The 20,773-nt window shown below is 37.4% G+C and overlaps 1 protein-coding gene across 5 annotated transcripts in view; it reads right to left on the reverse strand.

The window, feature by feature from the left end:
• SUCO (SUN domain containing ossification factor) overlaps positions 1 to 20,773 on the reverse strand; it is an 82,362-nt gene that overhangs the window by 40,848 nt on the left and 20,741 nt on the right. For all 5 annotated transcript variants that reach the window (XR_496605.3, XM_073011790.1, XM_073011789.1 and 2 more), the window contains 6 exons: positions 18,349 to 18,503; positions 16,909 to 17,046; positions 16,538 to 16,688; positions 5,215 to 5,338; positions 4,184 to 4,308; positions 3,634 to 3,701 (listed from right to left, as the gene is read on the reverse strand). Coding sequence is in view for 4 of the 5 variants with exons in the window: in XM_073011790.1 (XP_072867891.1) it covers positions 3,634 to 3,701; positions 4,184 to 4,308; positions 5,215 to 5,338; positions 16,538 to 16,688; positions 16,909 to 17,046; positions 18,349 to 18,503 (761 nt within the window). In the remaining variant the exon portion in view is untranslated. The remainder of the gene's footprint in view (positions 1 to 3,633; positions 3,702 to 4,183; positions 4,309 to 5,214; positions 5,339 to 16,537; positions 16,689 to 16,908; positions 17,047 to 18,348; positions 18,504 to 20,773) is intronic.

The raw sequence follows: 20,773 nt of genomic DNA on the forward strand, positions 1-20,773 counted from the left end.
AGATTTATTTTTTTACTGTTTTTTTTTTTTTTAGACAGAGTTTCACTCTTGATGCCCAGGCTGGAGTGCAATGGAGCAATCTCAACTCACTGAAACCTCCACCTCCCGAGTTCAAGCAATTCTCCTGCCTCAGCCTCCCGAGTAGCTGGGATTACAGGTGACTGCCACCACACCCAGCTAATTTTTTGTATTTTTAGTAGAGATAGGGTTTCGTCATGTTGGCCAGGCTGGTCTCAAACTCCTGACCTCAGGTGATCCACCCACCTCAGCCTCTCAAAGTTCTGGGATTACAAGTGTGAGCCACCGCGCCTGGTCAAAAGTCTAACATTTATAAGAAAAACCAGAAGCAGAAGAATAGCCAAGTGAGTCCTGAAGTACAAAACTTGCCCTATCAGATATTAAGAGCTACAAAGCTAAGTGGTGTCATTGCAGGTAATGGTAAATTGACCAATGAAAGAGAACAGAGAATACAAAAAAACAAAATGTATATAAGGGAACTTAACAATAAAGGTTGCATTTGAAATCAGAGGGGAACATGTAAACTACTGAATAAACAACTATCTAAACAGAAAAAATGGGGAGAAGGAATGAACCCTTCCTGTATACCATAAATAATATAAAACTATAAACAATTTCAGGAGAATAAAAACCTAATATAAAGTGCAAAGTTTTTAAATTCTAGGAAATACACGAAATAATATATTTATAACCTCAGGGCAGGGAGAAATCTCTGACATTAAAAACAGAAAATCCCAACATTGTAAGATAGATAAATTCAACTACGTGAAAATTAAAATAGTTTGTTTCCTCAAAAGACACTATAAGCCACGTGCAGTGACTCACATCTGTAATACCAGGGCTTTGGAGGCTGAGGTGAAAGGATCGCTTGAAGCTCAGTGTTCAAGACTAGCCTGGGCAACATGGCAAGACCCTGTCTCTACAAAAAGTTAAAAAATAAATTAGCTGGATGTGGTGGCACGCTCCTGGGAGACCATGGCACTGCACTCCAGCTTGGGCAAAAGAGTGAGACTCTGTTTCAAAAAAAAAAAAAAAGGTGGGGGGGGCTACTATAAAGAAATTAAAAGGACAGTCCATAAACTAGAGAAGGAAGAGAAGTGTAACATACACAACTTAAATGTCCTATCCAGAGTTCTACAAAATAGACTAAGTTGTGCCCATTCTATAAGACAAAATGCCAAGTCTATCTAGACTTCTACTAGACAATAAGAAAAATCAAACACATAAATCAACAGAAAACAGAGGAAAAGATAGACTGCACATGAGAGGAAAAACTGAATGTCAAACACATGAAGATATGCTCAATCTCATTAGTGATCAGGAACTGACACCTCTCTAGGATACAAGTGCCATGGCAACAGAGATCTCAGTTTATGTTGTGAAAAATTGTTTTTCTAGTTATCAGCGGCATAACAGGTACTCAATAAATATCAAATCAAAACATGAAAGAATAGGAAGACTCGGTATTCTAAAATGTCACTTAACCCAAAATTCATCTACAGAGTTGATACAATTCCAATGGAAATGTCAGCATTTTTTATAGCACTTAATTCTAAAATTTAAAAGAAAAAACAATGGGGCAATAACAGTGAAGACACTTCTGAAGAGGATGAGGTATACAAATTCACTCTTTCAGATGTTAAGACTTATAAAGCTATTGTTAGAGAGTGTAGTCTTACTGTTCCCTTAGATGGGGTTGGGGGGGGGAATCTACTTAAACCAGGTGAAATCAGTTAAAGATGTTCTGAGGCTCTTGAATCACACAATGAAAAGACACATACATAAATGTGCAAAAAGTAATATATAAATACATACCTACAAACATAAATATAATCATGTGTCACTTAACAGGGATACATCTGAGAAATGCATCAGTAGGTGTTTTGTCACAATCACAGAGTGTACTCACACAAACCTAGATGGTATAGCTTATTTATACATCTAGGCTATACAACTATTGCTCCTAGGCTACATACTTGTAGAGCATGTTGCTGTATTAAATATTGAGGGCAACTGTAACACAATGTTAAGTATTTGTATGTCTAAACATAGAAAAGGCATAGTAAAAATACGGTATTATAACCTACGGGACTACCTTCATACATGCAGTCCATCGTTGACTGAAATGCATCATTATATGACATACACCATACATGCTGTCTGGCAGAAACATTAAAATACAAATGGGTAGCTATGATCACTCATTCTGCAAACCATAATAAAAAAATGACTGCTTCATATGACTTCATCCCAGCATGGCTTTGCTTGAAATACAAAATTTTTGAGCATAAAAATTTGTCACTGACAATAGAGGCTTTTACAAATAAAAACAAAAACCTCAAAATATTTAGATTATGATCTCAAATAATCATTTCTTCAATTCAATTTACAAATTGAATGGCATAAGGAAAAATTAAGTTTTCAAAATCCATCCCTTACTCCGCCTCCCCTTAAGTAGTATGATTCATTTTCAAGTTGAATCTAAACGTGCACATTTCCAAAAGAAATGAAAGCCAAGAGTAGAAAAGAATAAGCATTATTTTTAAGGTTTAAAGAGTGCCTCCTTAAGTTAAAAAAAATTTTATTAATTCATTAATTCATTCAATCTAGTGAATCAACACGATGGTGGTTTTCCTCAGTTCTTTTTCAAACAGCTGCTTTCTGCAATAAAATCAAGTAATCTAATAGAATTGTTAGTATATCACATTAATTTCCCCCATATATCTTTTCCTTTTCCTATATACTTAGTTAATGGCACAATCATAGATCCAAGCAGTGAAGCCAAAATTCCAGGAAATTTCCTGGGTGCCTCTCTCTTCTTCACATCCAAATACCAACCAAAAGCTGCCAATTTTAACTGCCATAAACCTCTTTCAGATATATTCCTCTCCTCTGAATCCAACTTGCCTATGTCTTAATTATAGTCCTTATTTCTCACTCAGGTTATGACAATAGGTTCCAAACCATGCTTACAATTCCATTCTGTAGGCCACCCTTTGAGGACAAGCCTTCCTAAAATGCCAGTGAGATCATGTCACTTCCTTACTTAAATCAAATACTGTACTTCATGGTCTTTAAGTTCAAAAATGTTTACGTTGGGTATACATAGCACCGAATGGCCTACTTATAGATAAATGAATGCTCCAGGCTTATGTTCCACCCCTACTCTCATGGCACCTTTCTTCTTATAATACCTAACAGTCACCCAGAAGAAACATACTCCTTTTCAGCATTACCCCCTTATTCTTACAGTTCCTGAATACTTCTGACTCATTCATCTGCCACTTCCTATTAATCCTTCAAGGTTCAGCTCAGGAATTACCTCTTCCAGGAAGCCTTCTCTCATCTCCTTTTACAGTTACACATCATCACTCTTTCAATAACACCCTTTCAACAGTACTTTTTATACCATTTCATAATTGTTTAACCAGGTCTGTCACTTTTTTCTTTTTGTGACCTCCTCAAAAGGAAAGGAAGGCATTTTGTCCTCAGTTTTGCATAGTATCAGCACTAATCAATCATAAATGCTTATTAAATGATTAACCCTAATGCAAAAGCTTAACATAATATGCATATATATGCAGAATGTACTCTTTAAAATTGTCTATTACTCACCAAATTTTAGTGCTGCAAGGATTCAACATATAAAGATCCATATTTTCTATAAGAATAGCAGATGTGCTCTATTTTAAAAAGAGGAAAGGAAACAAATTACTTTAGGAATAATGAAGAAAGTATTTAACTTTAAAGTTTTCTAGGACTTCTGTATTTTTAGATCTTAAGTACACCTAAGACTTTAAAACACTCACTTGGGAAAAAAGCATAAAAGTAGCTAAGATTCACCATTCATGGCTACAGCATTAAATTAGTGTTATGACAGTACATTTAAAATTCAATGCCTGTTACTTTAAAGAAAAAAATAATATTTTAGTTATTTCCTTTTTAAAATTTCATATGGTTTTTAAAAGTTAAAAAATGCAGGGTAAAATATATCAGTTAATATAAATAAGAATTCATACAAGATGTTTTGAAAAGCATATTCTGCTTTTGTTAGGGAATAAGGAAAATATCTCACATTAAAATATAGTTCCCAGTAAACAAATGCCTATATTTTTAAAAGTTGTTAATTTCCTATATACATAAAATTTTATACTTAAGTACCTACCTTGGCTTCTGGATTAGCTGCTAGAATTTTGGCACCACATTCTACTGAGGCATAATTATTTCGATTTTTCTGGACCTTTTTGGTGGCATGTGAACCTCCATTAGAAGATGGATGCATTGACTGACCTGCAGACAAACCTTATTATAAATATATATATATTTGATTATGACTGAAAATACCTCTAGCAACACTGATCTCAAAAGCAATAAGCTGTCTTCTAGAAAAGAATAGGTTTTAACACTTGAAAGAATATTTTAAAAATTCACAAAAAATCAAAGTGCTCCACCTCAATAGCTTTAAAATATCCCCCAGAGACATATTAACTACAAAATTCTACATTAATTTATGTCTAAGTAATATAACTCACAAAATGAAGCTTGTCCATGAGAATCAAAGCTTTCTGTATTTACATCTATTATAAACATCTATTAAGGATGTATTTTTTTAAATTATTATTATTTTTTTACGCTCTGGGGTACACATGCAAGACGTGCAGGTTTGTTACATAGGTAAACATGTGCCACGGTGGTGTCTGCACCTAACAACCCATCACACAGGGAATAAATTAACTATAATTTTAGTCACCCTCCTCTCCCTCATAACATAAGCAAGCTTTTCTTTAGGTATGTTCTTGAAACACCATATGTAAAACACCTTTTGGTAAGTTAAAGAATATTTTAAACTCAAGGATTTTATGCAAGTTCTTTTTGAGTTCCACATGAATTTTAAAATAGCTTCCATGCCTCAATTTTCCTTGTATTAACTGTGATGGAAATCACTGCTATGCCTTATTTTATGCTCACTTAATAATTTACAAGAATAGATTTCAATTAAAACGAGAACTGTATGTAATTATATACAGGTACATGATATATGGATGGATCAACAGCAACTTGGTAAGTTTCACCTTTAAAAAGTTTTCAAAAGTAAGTTTTGTTTTACCAATCAAAAAAAGAAAGCATATTAAAACTACATCATAAACTTAAAAAAAAAAAAAAGAAAATGTTTAAAGAACTCAAATACTTCCTTACTTTTTTCTTTTTCTACTTCCATAACTTTCTTCTTCCATTCATCAAATGTTGGTATATCTTCCGGATCTTTGGGACTTGTTACAGATGTAGGGTCAATGTCTCCTGGTTTTGTATAATCAGAGCTCTGAAAGAAACACCAAAAAATAAGAAGACTTCAACTTTCAAATAATACAAATAAATTTTAGAAATAAATACAAATGTTTCTGTCAAATTAAAGTTCCAATTTATAATGAATGATTATATTTTGAAAAAATAAAAAAGGTAAAAAGAAAAGTTTTGGTTTACTGAAAGGTTGAATTTCTCTTGAGATAATTAAAACATTCTATTTAGGAGGTGTTCCTTCACTTGTTAGTGATATAAGCATAGGTCATTAAAAAAAATAATTACAATTACTCATACATAGTCTATACAAATGAATAAATTATATACTTGCCATGCATCCACCTTAAAATATAAGTTAAGATAATACATCCATTAAAGGAATCTAGATAATTTTAGATGTTTTATTTCCACAAAATCCTTAAAAAGAAACACTGTGTACACAAAAATTTTAAGGCACATTAAAAAATCTAAATGTGAAAAAACAAGACTTTACATTTTAGAAGAAAATTTAAAAATCTTTATAAATCATGTTAACAAGATGCAGAATGCATATATCATTTTTAAAAGCTGATACATTTGGCTAGGCTAACCATAAATGACACGGAAGAATAAGTCACACACTGAGAGCAGTATCTGCAATACATTCAGTCAACAAACTATTATCAAGTATAAAGAGTATCAACAAATCAAATAAGGGGATGGGGTGGGTGGGAAGCAAAGAATAAAATCAATAAATCCACAAAAAGATATACAATTCAGTAATAATCATGGAATCCAAATGAAAGCCTGAGATATCATATATTTCAGTGGTCTACAATCTTTTTGAAACCAGTAGCTAGTTTCATGGAAAACAATTTTCCCATGGACGGGGTAGGGAGATAATTTTGGGATGAAACTGTTCCACCTTAGATCATAAGGCATTAGATTCTCATAAGGAATGCACAACCTAGATCCCTCACATGTGCAGTTCACAATAGAGTTCACGCTCCTATAAGATTCTAACGCCACCACTGATATGACAGGAGCAGAATTCAGGCGATAATGCTTGCTTACCCACCACTCACCACCTGTCGTGCAGCCTGTTTCCTAATAGGCCATGGACTGGTGCTGGTCTGCGGCCTGGGGGTTGGGGCATGCTGAGATAAATTATACAAATCTAATGGAGTTTAAAGTGTGATAGTCTGTGGCCACGTGTGAAATGTCTGTTAAGCCAAGAGAAATCTATCAGACTGCTAAAAGGTTTAAAATTTAACAATATTAAGATGTGTATAATCCCTAAATACACCCCATGTATAAATCTAAGTGAAAACACTCACGTGTCCAAAAGATATGATAAGAATGTTCATTAGAGCATTGCCTTTAATACCAAAAATAATAACCTAGACATCCATTAAATGAGGAACAGATAAACTGTAGTAGTCACTATAAACAGAGCAGTGGAAACAATGAACGAATCTCAAAAACAATGTTGAATAAAATGTTACTTATGGCAAGAACATCATTTATATTAAACTATGCCATATAATATTTATTGTTTATACTTATTGAAAAACTCTAAAACTAAACAAAAAACCACTAAATTCAAGATAGTGATTATATCTGAAAACAAGAGAAGGAATATTGGGGAAGGGCACACAATCTTGTGACTTTTTTCCCTCTTAAACTGAATAATGAATACACAGACATTTATTCCATTATTGAATCATGTCTGTATTCCTAAAACAAAGTTTTGATGTATTCATTAACACTATCTTGAGAAGTGTACAAAATCTATTAGATAGCAAACTCTGGTAAACAATATAAGTCTCATTTAGTATATATTTGCTATATAAGAGCATTCTTTTGAGCACTAACATGAAATATTCACAACTTCTGGGACTATTTCTTTTTTTCTTCAAAGCAAGTAGAGTCATTTCTAAACCCCCTTTTAGGAAGACAGCAATTTGGTCCCCACCCAACTTCCATCTTAGAGTGCTTTACAGAACAAGTTGATTTACTAAATGAAGTCTATAGCTAAAAACAACACATAGCACAAAAAGATAAAAGAGCTAGTATTACTACTAATTTAATTTTTTCAATTAGATAACAAAAATCTAGTTTGAATATAAGGAAGGAGACAGGACTTGATTGATTCCGCAGGCAGGGCTCAGACACTGAACCATATGGATGACTAGATAAAACAGGCCAGGAGCAGTTTCCATAAGACACGCCCACCAGCATGCCTTGTCAATTTAGCATTGCCATGGCAACGCCTAGAAGTTACCACTCCTTTCCATGACAAGGATCCAGCAACCTGGAAGTTACCACCATTTTCCTAGAAATTTCTGCATAAACCACCCCTCAAATTTGCATATAATTAAAAGCGGGTATAAATATGCAGAACTGCCTCTGAGCTGCTACTCTAGGCACCCTGCCTGTCGGGTAGCCCTGTTCTACAAGGAGCAGTACTTCTGCTGCTGCTGTATAAAGCCACTTCAATAAAAGTTGCTGTTTAACACTACCAGCTCGCCCTTGAATTCTTTCCTAGGTGAAGCCAAGAACCCTCCTGGGCTAAGCCCCAATTTGGGGGCTTCTCTGTCCTGAAACATCTGGTAACCACGAAGGGATGAAGAAAGCAGAGATGGTGGTGAGAGGAAGAGAGGCAAGATGATGCAAGAGCAGAGATGGAGAGAAGGTGATTGGCAAGAGCCAATGAGAGATGGCAGTCAGAGAAGCAGTGAGAAAACAGCAAGGGACAAGAGACAGCAGTTAAGAAGACAGCGAGAGATGGCAGTGTGTGAGATGAGCGGAGAGGTAACTAAGCAGAGCTGTAATGCCTGAGCTCTAACACTAATCAAAGGCTCTTTTGAGAGCCACCATTTTTCCTGGCAGACAGCACAGCTGAGCAGATGAGCAAGTGGCCAGTGCCACTGCCTCATATGGGACCCACTGCTCTGACAGGCAGACCAGTAGGTCACCAGTCCCTGTGCAAGCTCCTCCCACTGCAGCAGCTGAGCCCACTCTAGATGAGGGAACCTGGAGGGACCTTTGCCCAAGTCCCATGGGGAAGACTGGTCACATTTTGGCTTCTGTGGATGGGTGTGTCCCCTCTACCACCCCCCATAATATCAAGTAAGCTAGGGAACAAAAGCCTTTGGCTAAGTGGTCAGTTAAAAGCCCCCATCATTAGTGTGCCCTGAAACATATCCTAAGCACTTCTTCCACTGGTTCTTGCCCTTCTATTTTATTATTCCACCAGTCATTCCATTTTCAATCCTAAAATGTATGCAGTCTTATTGTTTGCTTTTAACTTTCTGTTAACTGTATGTGGGCAACTGTTTAAGGTGGGACACTTAGTTGTGAGAGGTTCCCCCAGTGTGTTGACTGTGGGACACCAGAGTCACATTCTGTGACCTCAGCTTGATTGTGGGACACTGCTGGTTGCACCCTGGGTACGCCAGGTTTTTCGGCATTAGTGAGAGGACCCTCATTGGCTGAAATGCAGGCACTCTGGGTTTTCAGCATTGGTATTCTAGACTGCACCCCAGATGCTCTGGGGTTTCTGGCATTAAAATTCCCTTTAGGACTGTGGGTTATAGCCCCTCTCCCTAGGGGAATATTAGTCTTGCCCTTTTGTGTCCTAAAGTTAAAAGTATTATTTTCCTAATAGCCAGCTGCAAGCCCCTTCTTGGGAGCTGTCTTATAACTGCTTTGCTTGTAACTCTCCCTCTTGGTCAAAGGAATTGGGAGTTCACAGGCTCCTGACCTCAAATGGACAGACACCTACAGCAGCTGACAAGTGGCTACCTTTTTTCCCAGTGTCTCCGCTACCAGGTAGGTTCTCCAGCAAGTCAGGGCCTCTGAGGTCTCCCCTTTGGCAACCCTTTCCTAGGCAAATTATTTATGTTCATAGGCTTTAAAATGTTTTAAATGGCACGAGAATAGAATAGAATAGAATAGAATAGGAGTAGAATAGAATAGGATTGAGCTTATTGTATGGTATAAAATCTAAAAATGATAAAATGGTCCTCATCTATAAAATTCTAATGTCTGGTAGGCAGTTCAGGATTTCTTGCTAGGTTTACATAAAATGTGCTAAAGAAATGTATTTTTTATTGGGAAAACATTTTTTGTTTAATTTGGAAGTTACAGGGAAGTTCAAAATATGAGGAAACCATTAAGTAGAAAAGAGAGACATAAAGAATGTTATGGATAGAAATGTTTTCTCTCTGTTTTGCAAAGAAGGATATAAAAAAAGAGTAATTTTATATGAGGGAGAAATCTTGCATAGTAAATTCTTGTCCTAAAGTAAAATATCTGGTTATTCAAGAAAGAGGTAATATAGGACAATGTATTAGTCCATTCTCACACTGCTATAAAGAACTAACCGAGATTGGGTGATTTATGAAAAAAAAAAAAAAAGGTTTAACTGACTCACAGTTCTGCAGGCTGTACAGGAAACACAGTTAAGGAGGCCTCAGGAAACTTATAATCATGGTGGAAGTATGAAAGGGAAGCAAGTACCTTCTACACATGGTGGCACAGGAGGAAGAGAATGAAGGGGGAAGTGCAACACACTTTTAAACAATCATATCACGTGAGAACTCATTCATTACCAAGACCCTGGGCAGCTCCACCCCTGTGGTTCTACAGGGTAGAGCCCCCATAACTGCTTTCAGGAGCTGGTGTTGACTGCCTGCAACTTTTCCAGGTGCACAGTGCAAGCTGTTGGTGGATCTAACATTCTGGAGTCTGGAGGATGGTGGCCCTCTTCTCACAGCTCCACTAGGCAGAGCCCCATTTGGGATGCTGGGGGTTGGGGGTTCCCACCCCATGTTTCCCCTCTGCACTGCCCTAGTAGAAGTTCTCCATGAGGGCTCTGTTCCTGCAGCAGACTTTTGCCTGGACATCCAGACGTTTCCACACATCCTCTGAAATCTAAGCAGAAGTTTCTAAACCTCAATTCTTGCCCTTTTTGCACTCATAGAACCAATACCACATGGAAGCTGCAAAGGCTTGGGGCTTGCACCCTTTGAAGTAATGGCCTGATCTGTACCTTTGCCCCTTTCAACCACACCTGAAGCTGGAGCAGCTGGGATGCAGGGTGCCATGTCCTGAGGCTGCACAGAGCAGCAGGACACTGGGCCTGGCCCACGCAACCGTTTTTCCCTCTTAGACCTCCTGGCCTGTGATAGGAAGGGCTGCCATGAAGGTGTCTGGAATGCCCTAAAGGCATTTCCCCCATTTTCTGGGCTATTAACATTTGGCTCCTCTTTACTTATGCAAATTTCTGCAGGCTTGAATCCCTCCCCAGTAAATGGGTTTTTCTTTTCTACCACATAGTCAGGCTGCAAATTTTCCGAATTTCTATGCTCTGCTTCCCTTTTAAACATAAGTTCCAGTTTTAGGCCATTTCTTTGTTTATGCAAATGGACACAGGCTTTTAGAAGTAACCAGGCCACATCCTGAATACTTTACTGCTTAGAAATTTCTTCTGCCAGATACCTTAAATCATCTCTCTCAAGTTCAAAGTTCCACAGATCCTTAAAGCAGAGGCACAACACCACCAGTCTCTTTGCTAAATCACAGGAAGAGTCACCTCTGTTCAAATTCCCAATGAGTTCCCCATCTCCATCTGAAACCACCTCAGCCTGAATTTCACTGTCCATATCACTATCAGTATTCTGGTCAAAACCATTCAACAAGTCTCTAGGAAATTCCAAACTTTCTGTTATCTTCCTGTCTTCTTCTGAGCCCTCCAAACTGTCCAACCCTGCCCATTACCCAGTTCCAAAGTCACTTCCATATTTTCAAGTATCTTTTTAACAATGCCCTACTTCTCTGGTACCAATTTTCTGCATTAGTCTGTTCTCACACTGCTATAAAGAACTACTTGAGACTGGGTATTTTATGCAGAAAAGAGGTTTAATTTTTAATTGACTCACCATTTCTCGGGCTGAACAGGAAGCATGGTTGGGGAGGCCTCAGGAAACTTAAGGGCAAAGGGGAAGCAAGTACTTGCTTTACATTGCCATGCAGGAGGAAGAGAGTGAAGGGGGAAGCACTACACACTTTTAAACTACTTCTCATAAGAAGTCATTCACTATCACAAGAAGAGCAAGGGGAAATTCCACCCCCACGATTCAATCACCTCCCATCTGGCCCCTCCTCTAACATGTGGGGATTACAACTCAACATGAGATTTGGGTGGGGACACAGAGCTAAACCGTATCAGACAAGTCAGAAAATTCAAGCATGTTGTAGAGGGTCTGTGTTATGTCATGACAAGGTTCATAAAGGAGACTTTATAAAAGAAATTTTGTGTATGATTAAACTTGTCATAATTAGAAGGAAATTGTTTATAATACACTTGCTAAAGAACAGTCTAGCCGGGTGCAGTGACTCACCCCTGTAATCCCAGCACTTTGGGAGGCCAAGGCGGGTGGATCACTAGGTCAAGAGATCGAGACCACCCTGGCCATGGCGAACATGGTGAAACTCCGTTTCTACTAAAAATACAAAAATTAGCTGGGCATGGTGGCACATGCCTGTAGTCCCAGCTACGGGAGGCTGAGACAGGAGAATCGCTTGAACGTGGGAGGTGGAGGTTGCAGTGAGCAGAGATCGCACCACTGCACTCCAGCCTGGCAAAAGAGCAAGACTCCGTCTCAAAAATAAAGAAATAAATGAATAAAAGAATGGTCTACATGTTAAAACTCAATTTTCTTAAAATGTTAATTTGCTAAATTACCAGAAATTTTGCTTTTTAATCCTGTAATCTACTCTTTTGAAAGCTTTTTGGATTCATTTTAACTCTTTTAGCTTTTTTTGTCAGCTCCTGTGAGTTTTTCTGCTCCAACTATGACTGCCGTTGTGGCCTGATGCTAAAATGTTTAGTCTTAGAGGTCTGTGGGAGCAGTGTTTTCTTCCAGTATAGCTTAATTCTATGCTGTTGTTTTTTTTCTTGATGTGTAACCTATTTTGGCTTTTGGTTTTGACTCTTATATTGCCTAGAAGTGTTTGGGGGGCTCCTGCCCAAATCCATTCCCTTTGGCCAGGAAGGGAGCATCTGTTCAGTCTGTTGGGGGGCTATGGATTTTGATTTTTGTTCTGTATTCATCCTTTTTGTCAGAAGGTGCTGGATGCAATGTTAATGGCAAAGATTTTATTTTCGCCTGAGCCGATGCTAAGATATTATGCTGCCTGCTCCAGGTCCATTGTATCCCTTGGTGGGAACCCTGTGGCCAGGGGACTTGGAGTCAGGAAACTTGTAGCCAGGGGATGTTCTGGGCCAGACAAGAGTGGAGGTGAGTGGGTACTCATCGGTCCTTGAACCCTTTTGAGCAGTGGGGGAGCAAAATAGTGTAATACTTCTTTTCAATCACTTTAGCCAACCTCCCAGGAAACATCGCTCTTGTCCTTGTTGGGTGTAGAGGCCATGCTAAGGCCCAACTGCAGACATGATGTTGTCACTATTAATTTTGTTTGCTCTCCCAATTACCCTGAGCTGGTGTGGCTAGAAACATAATTCTACAGTAAATGTTTCAAAAATTATAGCATCAGGGCACCACCTTCATGGTTGCTAGATTTGTCATCAACATCCCCAGGATAAAGATTTCAATCTTCTGGCTAATCCAGAAAAATCTCACAAACATGTCCCCCAAACTGCCTAACTAACCACAGCAATCCTGAAATACCCAAACCCCTACTTGATAAGTGGAACAAACTCTCCCTACTGAACAAATTCCACCTGAACCTCCCACCATTACCTGGACCTGGGAAGTTGGCTATGTATACCTCCAGTGCACTCATGATTCTACCTTCTGCACCTTTTGTGTTAAGGACACTAAAGCAGAAGTTTCCCTGCAATGCTCTGAATCCAACTCTAGCTGCCAACATACCAATGCCACAGTGAGGTAAATGGGATTCCACTTGAAAACAAGGAGACTATATATGGTGGCTTTTCCTGGATTAGAATATACAGGGGAAAACAACTAACTACCTAGTCTGGGAAGGTGGCAGTGCCACCCTCTTTCAGAAAATAATTGTTCAACCACCCCTATTAGAATGGGGGAAAGTATCTCTATAGACTCAAGTTGGCAACAAAGAATAAAGATCACACCCCATAGGGTCTCCGTTTGTGCCCCAATTCAGCTCATTTTTCTTTGTGGCCATGAATGGGAAGAAGTCACACCCCATAACCACCCCTGACTTCCCAGGTAGTCATCTGCTCTTTGTCTTTTAATTCTGAAGAGTTAAAAGTCAACATCTGCTCTTCTAGGAGTAGCTTTCCCTTATGTATCAAAACTTAGAACTGAGGTGAATGTATGTTGACCACTCTTGCCCCTTCAGGGGTCACTGTCATGAGACCCAAATAACACCAGAAGTAAATAAGCAATAGGATTAATTCTGGCAGGAATCAGGGCAGCAGTACCCTTGGATGGCTTTGCTTACCACAAGTGAACCCTAAACAACTTGACTCAAACCCTAGAATCCTTAGCCACCAACACAGGTCATGCGCTAAAGAGAATTCAAGAGTCCCTAGACTCTTTGGCAAATGTATTTCTCAATAACAGACTAGCACTGGACTATTTACTAGCTGAACAAGGTAGAGCATGTGTAGTTATTAATAAAACCTGCTGCACATATATGAACGACTCCAGACAGGTAAGATTAACATTCAAGAGATCTATAAGTAAACTACCTGGTTACAGATACAACCAGGGCACTTACTGCAACTATATCTGGTCAACTATCAAAAGTGCCTTCAGAAGTTTCAACTGGCTTTTAGCTACCTCTTCTAGGACCTTTGAAGGCTGTCTTGTTACTAATTTTTGGTCCTTGCCTGTTTAACCTCTTTTGTTTCATTGTTTTGTCTTAAACAGTTCCAGGTAAAGAAAATGTTAGCACAAGGCTTCCAACTCATCCTGTCTCTGGGCCCCTATCAGTTATCCAGAGATTTTCACTTCTCTGGTGCTAGATAGGGCCTACACCGTAAACTCAGCAGGAAGCAGTTACAGAAGACGGATCTCTATCCTTGTGTAGCCTTCTTAAGATTACGGAGGAGTATCTAATCTCTGAGGGAGGAATGAGGTAGGGAGGTGGGATTCAATTTTGGAGGCAGGTCTTGGACATCAGATCAAATTGAGTACTAGCTAAAACAGGACCCAGACGGAAGCAAATTTCCATAAGCCAAGCCCACCACCAGTGTGCGATGTCTGTTTACCACTGCCACAGCAACACCTGGAAGTTACCACATCTTTCCATGGCAACACCCAAAAGTTACCACCCCTTCCCATAACAATGGCCTGAAAACCCAGAAGTTACCATCTTTTTCCTAGAAATTTCTGCATAACTACCCTTTAATTTGCATGTATTTAAAAGTACATATAAGCATGACTGCACAACTGCTTCTGAACTGCTATTCTGGGCACAATGCTTATGGGGTAGCGCTACTCCGCACAGAGCAGTACCTCGGCTGCTGCTGCTGCCGCTGCTGTACACTGCCACTTCAATTAAAGTCGCTGTTTAATACCACTGTCTTGCCCTTTAATTCTTGCCTGGGCTAAGCCAAGAATCATCCCGGGCTAAGCACTAATTTTGGGGCTTGCCTGTCCTGCATCAGATACATTGGGAAAATAAACAAGAAACATGCACTTATAAAAATTTACCTAGCTGAGATACTAACAAAGTAAAGCTCAAATACAAAACCTGCAACAAAAGGAACATACATTTACCCTTTGAAGCCCAGCCAAATAAATCACTATATTCTCCTGGCAACAAATAAGAGAACAAATACAATAAAAATCACTTTGTAATGCATTGTCTATAAACAACACAACAAAACCAGTTTGTAAAGCATTCTCCATATAAGCATATAAGCACGGCAATCAATGTCTCACAGACCCTTGAAATAAAAGGCTAGCACAAGGCATCAGAAAGCAAATTCTCTCCCACTCACATAAACTTAACTGGGCAGAGTTATTCTGAAGTGGATACTAAATAAAACTATTGGCTATTAGTCGTAATGTGCTCATTATCTGTCATGATTTTTCTGGGATACGAATTCATTTAGAAAGTAATTAATACAGTTAATTAAAATTCTACTCTTTTGCCTATTAGCATAGACTCACAAACAGTTTAAGTCTCTTAGGTAATAAAGAAGTTTCAGTCTGCTAAGTTAAGGAGAGCAAGCAAATCTAGGACAAAGCTAGCTGCCATGCTTGAATTTTACATTTGACATTTTTATAAATACCTTCAAAGGAGATGTGTTTTAATGTTTGTCTAATTTTATTCATGGATGTGATATCTGACAACTAAACTTTAACATATACGTAATTTGGTATCATTGAGAAAAGTAGTTCCTTCAAGATGTATGAAATGCTGAGCTCCCATAAGGAGCATCATCAAAACAGTTGGTCCCGTGATAGTGAAAGTCTCCAGAATGAAGTTTAGTTAGTCGTAAGTGAAGATTCACTGAAAATACGTGAAAAAGAAAGCAGAGAACAAAAGATCCCAAATTAAAGAGGAATAAATATGGATGTGGTAGTCAGCACACTGAACTACCCTTGGACCCTATTTATTTTTGTTTTTGTTAAGTTTATGGAATATACTTCACCTCTTCAACTTAGTCATTGCTTACCTGAGGGAAGTTTAAATTGCTGTGTTGATACTACTTCAAGAAATTCTACAGTACATGAAGTCAAGGTACAACTCAGAAGGAGAAAAGAAAGTAAAACTGTTTCACTGTGATAAGCTCTGTCTTAATTATAAGAATCACACTCTAAAATATAAGGTGGTCTGGTTGTATTTTGCATACAAATAATGAAAGGTAAAATGTTCCATTAAAATAGTTCTGATTGAAGAGCCTAAATTTAACCTCGTACATTCTGAAGATAATTAAATGTAATTAGGTATACCTTCTTCTAGATAGCTTTCTAAGAAGCTGATTAAATAAGGACTTTATGTATCTGGTATCAAACAGCTGTGCGTGGCACAAAATCATTTAATAATATATAACCAAGGAGAGTTCATGCTTGAAACAACTTTATGTAATAAACACTATATTGGAGACAGAATCACTTGCTCTCAGAGAGCACAGTTCCTGTTAGTTCCACATGTTGTTGTCTACTTCATCTCCCTGATTTTACAAAAAATATAGTTAGCGAATTATTATGAGCTTAGCTAATAACAAAAATGCATTACATAAAGAAGTAAGAGATAGTGCAAGTTATATACTTACCTCATTTTTTACATTATCTGAAGCATTCAATGCAGATTTTTGATCACCACCATCCTGTTCACTTGCTGAAACTTTTGATTCAAATTCTGATTTTGTTATCTTTCCTTTACCATGTGAAGATGATACATTTTCTATATGCTGGCCAACAAGGCTATTTAAAACCAAAAGATATATTAAATAAACAGATTTTACTGGATAACAAATTCTATACAATCTAAATTCTTATAACTCATGTACAAAGTAAACCAAGGAAGAAACACAGAGATCAGCTTTCTCTCAAAGTGGAATTTAACATACACCAAAGACTATTCAAACAGGACACTGCTATTATTACAGAATCATAAGAAGGACAAACAACTGCTCCTACCCACCTGTCAGGTGGACTGACAAAGGAAGGTTGTTCAATTGGAGCACTAGCATCAAGGGCCTCACCAACATCACAATCAGTTTCAGACTGCTCGGTTTCACTTGGTTTGGCTATAGGAATAGTACCAGATTTTTCTATTTCACTAAAACAAGAAACAAGAAACAGAATCTGGTAATTAAATTAATTTGAGGTAATATACATTAAACACACTATTAGTGATTTCCAAAACATAATGTAAACCAAAGAAAGAAAATTTTAAATCATGTCAAGTCAATTGCTGACTTGATCTGTTATTGTCCTCAGCTTCTAAATAACTACCTACCAAATATTAAAATATTAGAGGTTAATATTTGGTCGTATCGAAAATAAGATTTTTAAAAATTACTTATTCTCACTGTATCTTCTCAAAAGTTTAATTTCCATGTTACTATATTAATTCTACCAGCATTAAAGTTGTTACTTATGGTATCCTTCAAAAGTCATTATCTCAAGACATTTCACTAAAATTTTAAGGTGTTCTTAGAATTTCATTTTTAAAATATAAACCTTCCTATTTTTCCCTGCCTCACCTCCATTTCATTAATCAGTCATGTTTAATATAATGGGAGTATAGAATTCACTGTTCAGATATGTGGTATCTAGCCTTAAGTTCCTTTGGAATCATTTAAATTTAAAAGTTAAAATACTATCATTATTTCTCAACATGTCTTCTGTTCCCTGGCCCGTACTGAGACATGCTCCTAGCTGGTAACCATAACACCTTGTGCAACTCCTTCAACCCAGGCCCTTACATTCTTGAGAAGCAAGGGTGATATTAACGGACACATTTATCCTATGTACCAGTTATTCTTCTTGCACTTTATTTATATTAACTCATTTGATAAAGGAAATGCTTATATAGTATTAAGAGAAGGATGTTTCGTTTTGTTCTTTGGACTGTTGCAGGAAGGAGCTAGGAGAAGTACCTAACAAATTTTCTAAATTAAGGATCACTTAAACCCAAACACTCTGAATATTTATTATCAAGTTTGAAAAAGGTAGCAATTCACACGAAGACATAAAAATGAATGAAATGGCAGTGATACTTAATGGAAATGAACAACCTGACATTTGAGTTGATAATTATAGGGAAGATAATTCAAACAAGCACTGTTTCCTAAGTAGAACCTTACTTTGCTTAGACTATACAGAGATTTCACACTTGGGATCTATCAACTTCATTGAGTTAGTTAGCTAAATAAACTTGTTATAAAATCATTACATTCAAAACACACAAAGGCATGCACACACATGCACACAAAACACAGTAACTGTAATTTAATTTAGGTCTGCTATATAGCCTAAACTTCAAACTTGAGTAGCAAGCTGCTTTATCTTTTAAAGAAATCTTTCTATCACTAACTAACGAGATTCTTTTTTGTGTTTGTTTTTTGTAATGACTTACTCAAGCTTTGAGATTGGAGTGATTTCTGAGGTAGATGAGCTGGAAATATTTTCAACAGTTTCAGTGTCCACAACTGCATTGGAAGACTCTTCATGCAAATCAACTGTAGGGAGTGTCTCCACCACCGGTGGACTTAACTTTTTTAACTCTGTATTCTGTTTAAAAAAAACAAGTCAACTAAATTAAATGTTGAGATTAACATATCATCTCTTTAGCAGAATAGGCATTTATGGAAAGCATTTCTGAAAAATGACAAAATAAAAAATGTTCACTAAAAAAGTACTTTTATAAAAATCCTTTCTTCCAATATTACCACCCTAAGGAATATATTTCATATGAAAATACAGGCCCTACACATTTTTTCATGGCATTTCATAAACTAGGAAAGAACTTTCTCCCTACCTATTTCCTACTTTGCATCAGGAGCTACAAAGATTTCTGTCTTCTCTAATTGATGAACGCTAGTAGCAACAAAGAAACCCTACGGACAAGTACAAAACAGTACAATACATACTTCTTGACCCTGAGCAGTTTAGGAAATAATGTGTATCAATAAGCAACAATATATGTTCAAGTAACACTAGGAAGCAATAAATGATTCTTGCTGCTCCTTCAGTCTCCAATGTCCTGGGCCTTTCAGTCCTCCAAAACACAATGTGAAATCTACCTAACACCTGTTCATATTTGAAAACCTCTATCAGCACCTCCTCTTCCAAGACCAACCCTAAACAGAATTAACTACTCCCTTTCCTCTATGCTTCCACTGTTCTCTGTACACTTTTATCACTGTATCTGTAACAACTCCATTGCCATTATTCATGTCTCCCTCTCTTCTTCAAGTATACCATAAATGTCCTGAGTAAGAACTATGTTCTCTTGATCTTCATATTCCCAGTGTCTAGCACAGTACCTAGCACACGGTAGGTGTTTAAATGCTTCAATAAATGAACATCAAGTGAGAGGTACAAATATCATGCTCAGCTCAAGGAAAAAGAAACTAAGGACTATTATGAATTAGAAGAGCTAGGCCTTAAAGAAAAGAAGGGCCAGTACAAGAGCAGAAAAGAACCTCAAGGCATGTAGTCCAGAAAATATAAAGTATGATCATTTGGAGAATTATTTATACTGAGAAATTCACAAAAAAATATAAATAGTCGTCTACATTTTTATGATGGAGGCCTTGAGAAAAGGACTACTGCCTTATTAGCAAATACTATATTACCATATGAACGTGTATTCATACTTTAAAAATTAGTGAGATACTTTACATGCTTTTTTTTTTTTTTTGAGACAGAGTCTCACTCTGTCACCCAGGCTGGAGTGCAGTGGCGTGATCTCGGCTCACTGCAACTTCCGTCTCTTGAGTTCAAGCGACTCTCCTGCCTGAGCCTCCTGAGTAGCTGAGACTACAGACATGCGCCACCATACCCGGCTAATTTTTGTATTTTTGGTAGAGACAGGGTTTCACCATGCTGGCCAGGCTGGTCTCGAACTCCTGACCTCAGGTGATCCACTGTGCCCGGCCTACATGCTATTTTTTAATTAAGTCTTCAAAATCCGATGTGTATTTTATGCTAACAGTAAATTTCAATTTGGACTAGCCACATTTCAAGTGCTTAATGGCCACATGTGGCTAGTGGCTACTGTAATGAACAATATAGGTATAGAAGACACGGTAAGCACTTGGAAGTATCTGAACACAACTACATCATAATAAAATTTTTATGAATAACGGTAGGAGTGTTCAGGATAGTCATACAATTGTAAGGGCTACAAGTATCACTTTTCTCTTACTCCTATGCATAAACCCTTGACAAATGTCTTGCAGAATCCAATAAAATGAAACTAATTCTATCGCTTTAGATAACTCAGTAAGTTATAAAATAGCCCTGGCTCTTGCAAAAAGTGCAAGGTTAAAAAATAAAAAACGAAAAAAAAGAATAGCCAAGGCTGTATTTTTTTAAAAAGAAAGAATTCTCCCTCATTCTGAGTTGAAATGTGTGTTCTTTTTTTAATATTCGAGATTTTAGTTTTTCCTTAGTCCTTCTGCCTCCAGATCAAACATCCCCAGTTCCTTCAGCCACTACTGATATTAAATGGCTTCCAGATACCTCAGCATTAGCATTCTGATCAGTTTATGGTATATATATTCTAGACAATCAAATATCCCCAGTTCCTTCAGCCATTACTGATGTTAAACGGCTTCCAGATACCTCAGCATTCTGATCAGTTTATGGTGTATATATACTAGTTTTTAGTATTTTTCATAAAGTCTGGTGCACAAAATAAACAATATTCAGAATGTAATATAAGAGAGGGAAAAAACATATTTTAACCTATTATCTATTCATAATAAGTAGATATCTTGGTATCAAAATACTCCGAGTTCTACATAAAAATACTTCCTTTCGTTCCAAGTGATTCA

This window comes from Chlorocebus sabaeus, chromosome 25, assembly GCF_047675955.1.
Source record: "Chlorocebus sabaeus isolate Y175 chromosome 25, mChlSab1.0.hap1, whole genome shotgun sequence".
NCBI classification, from domain to species: domain Eukaryota; kingdom Metazoa; phylum Chordata; class Mammalia; order Primates; family Cercopithecidae; genus Chlorocebus; species Chlorocebus sabaeus.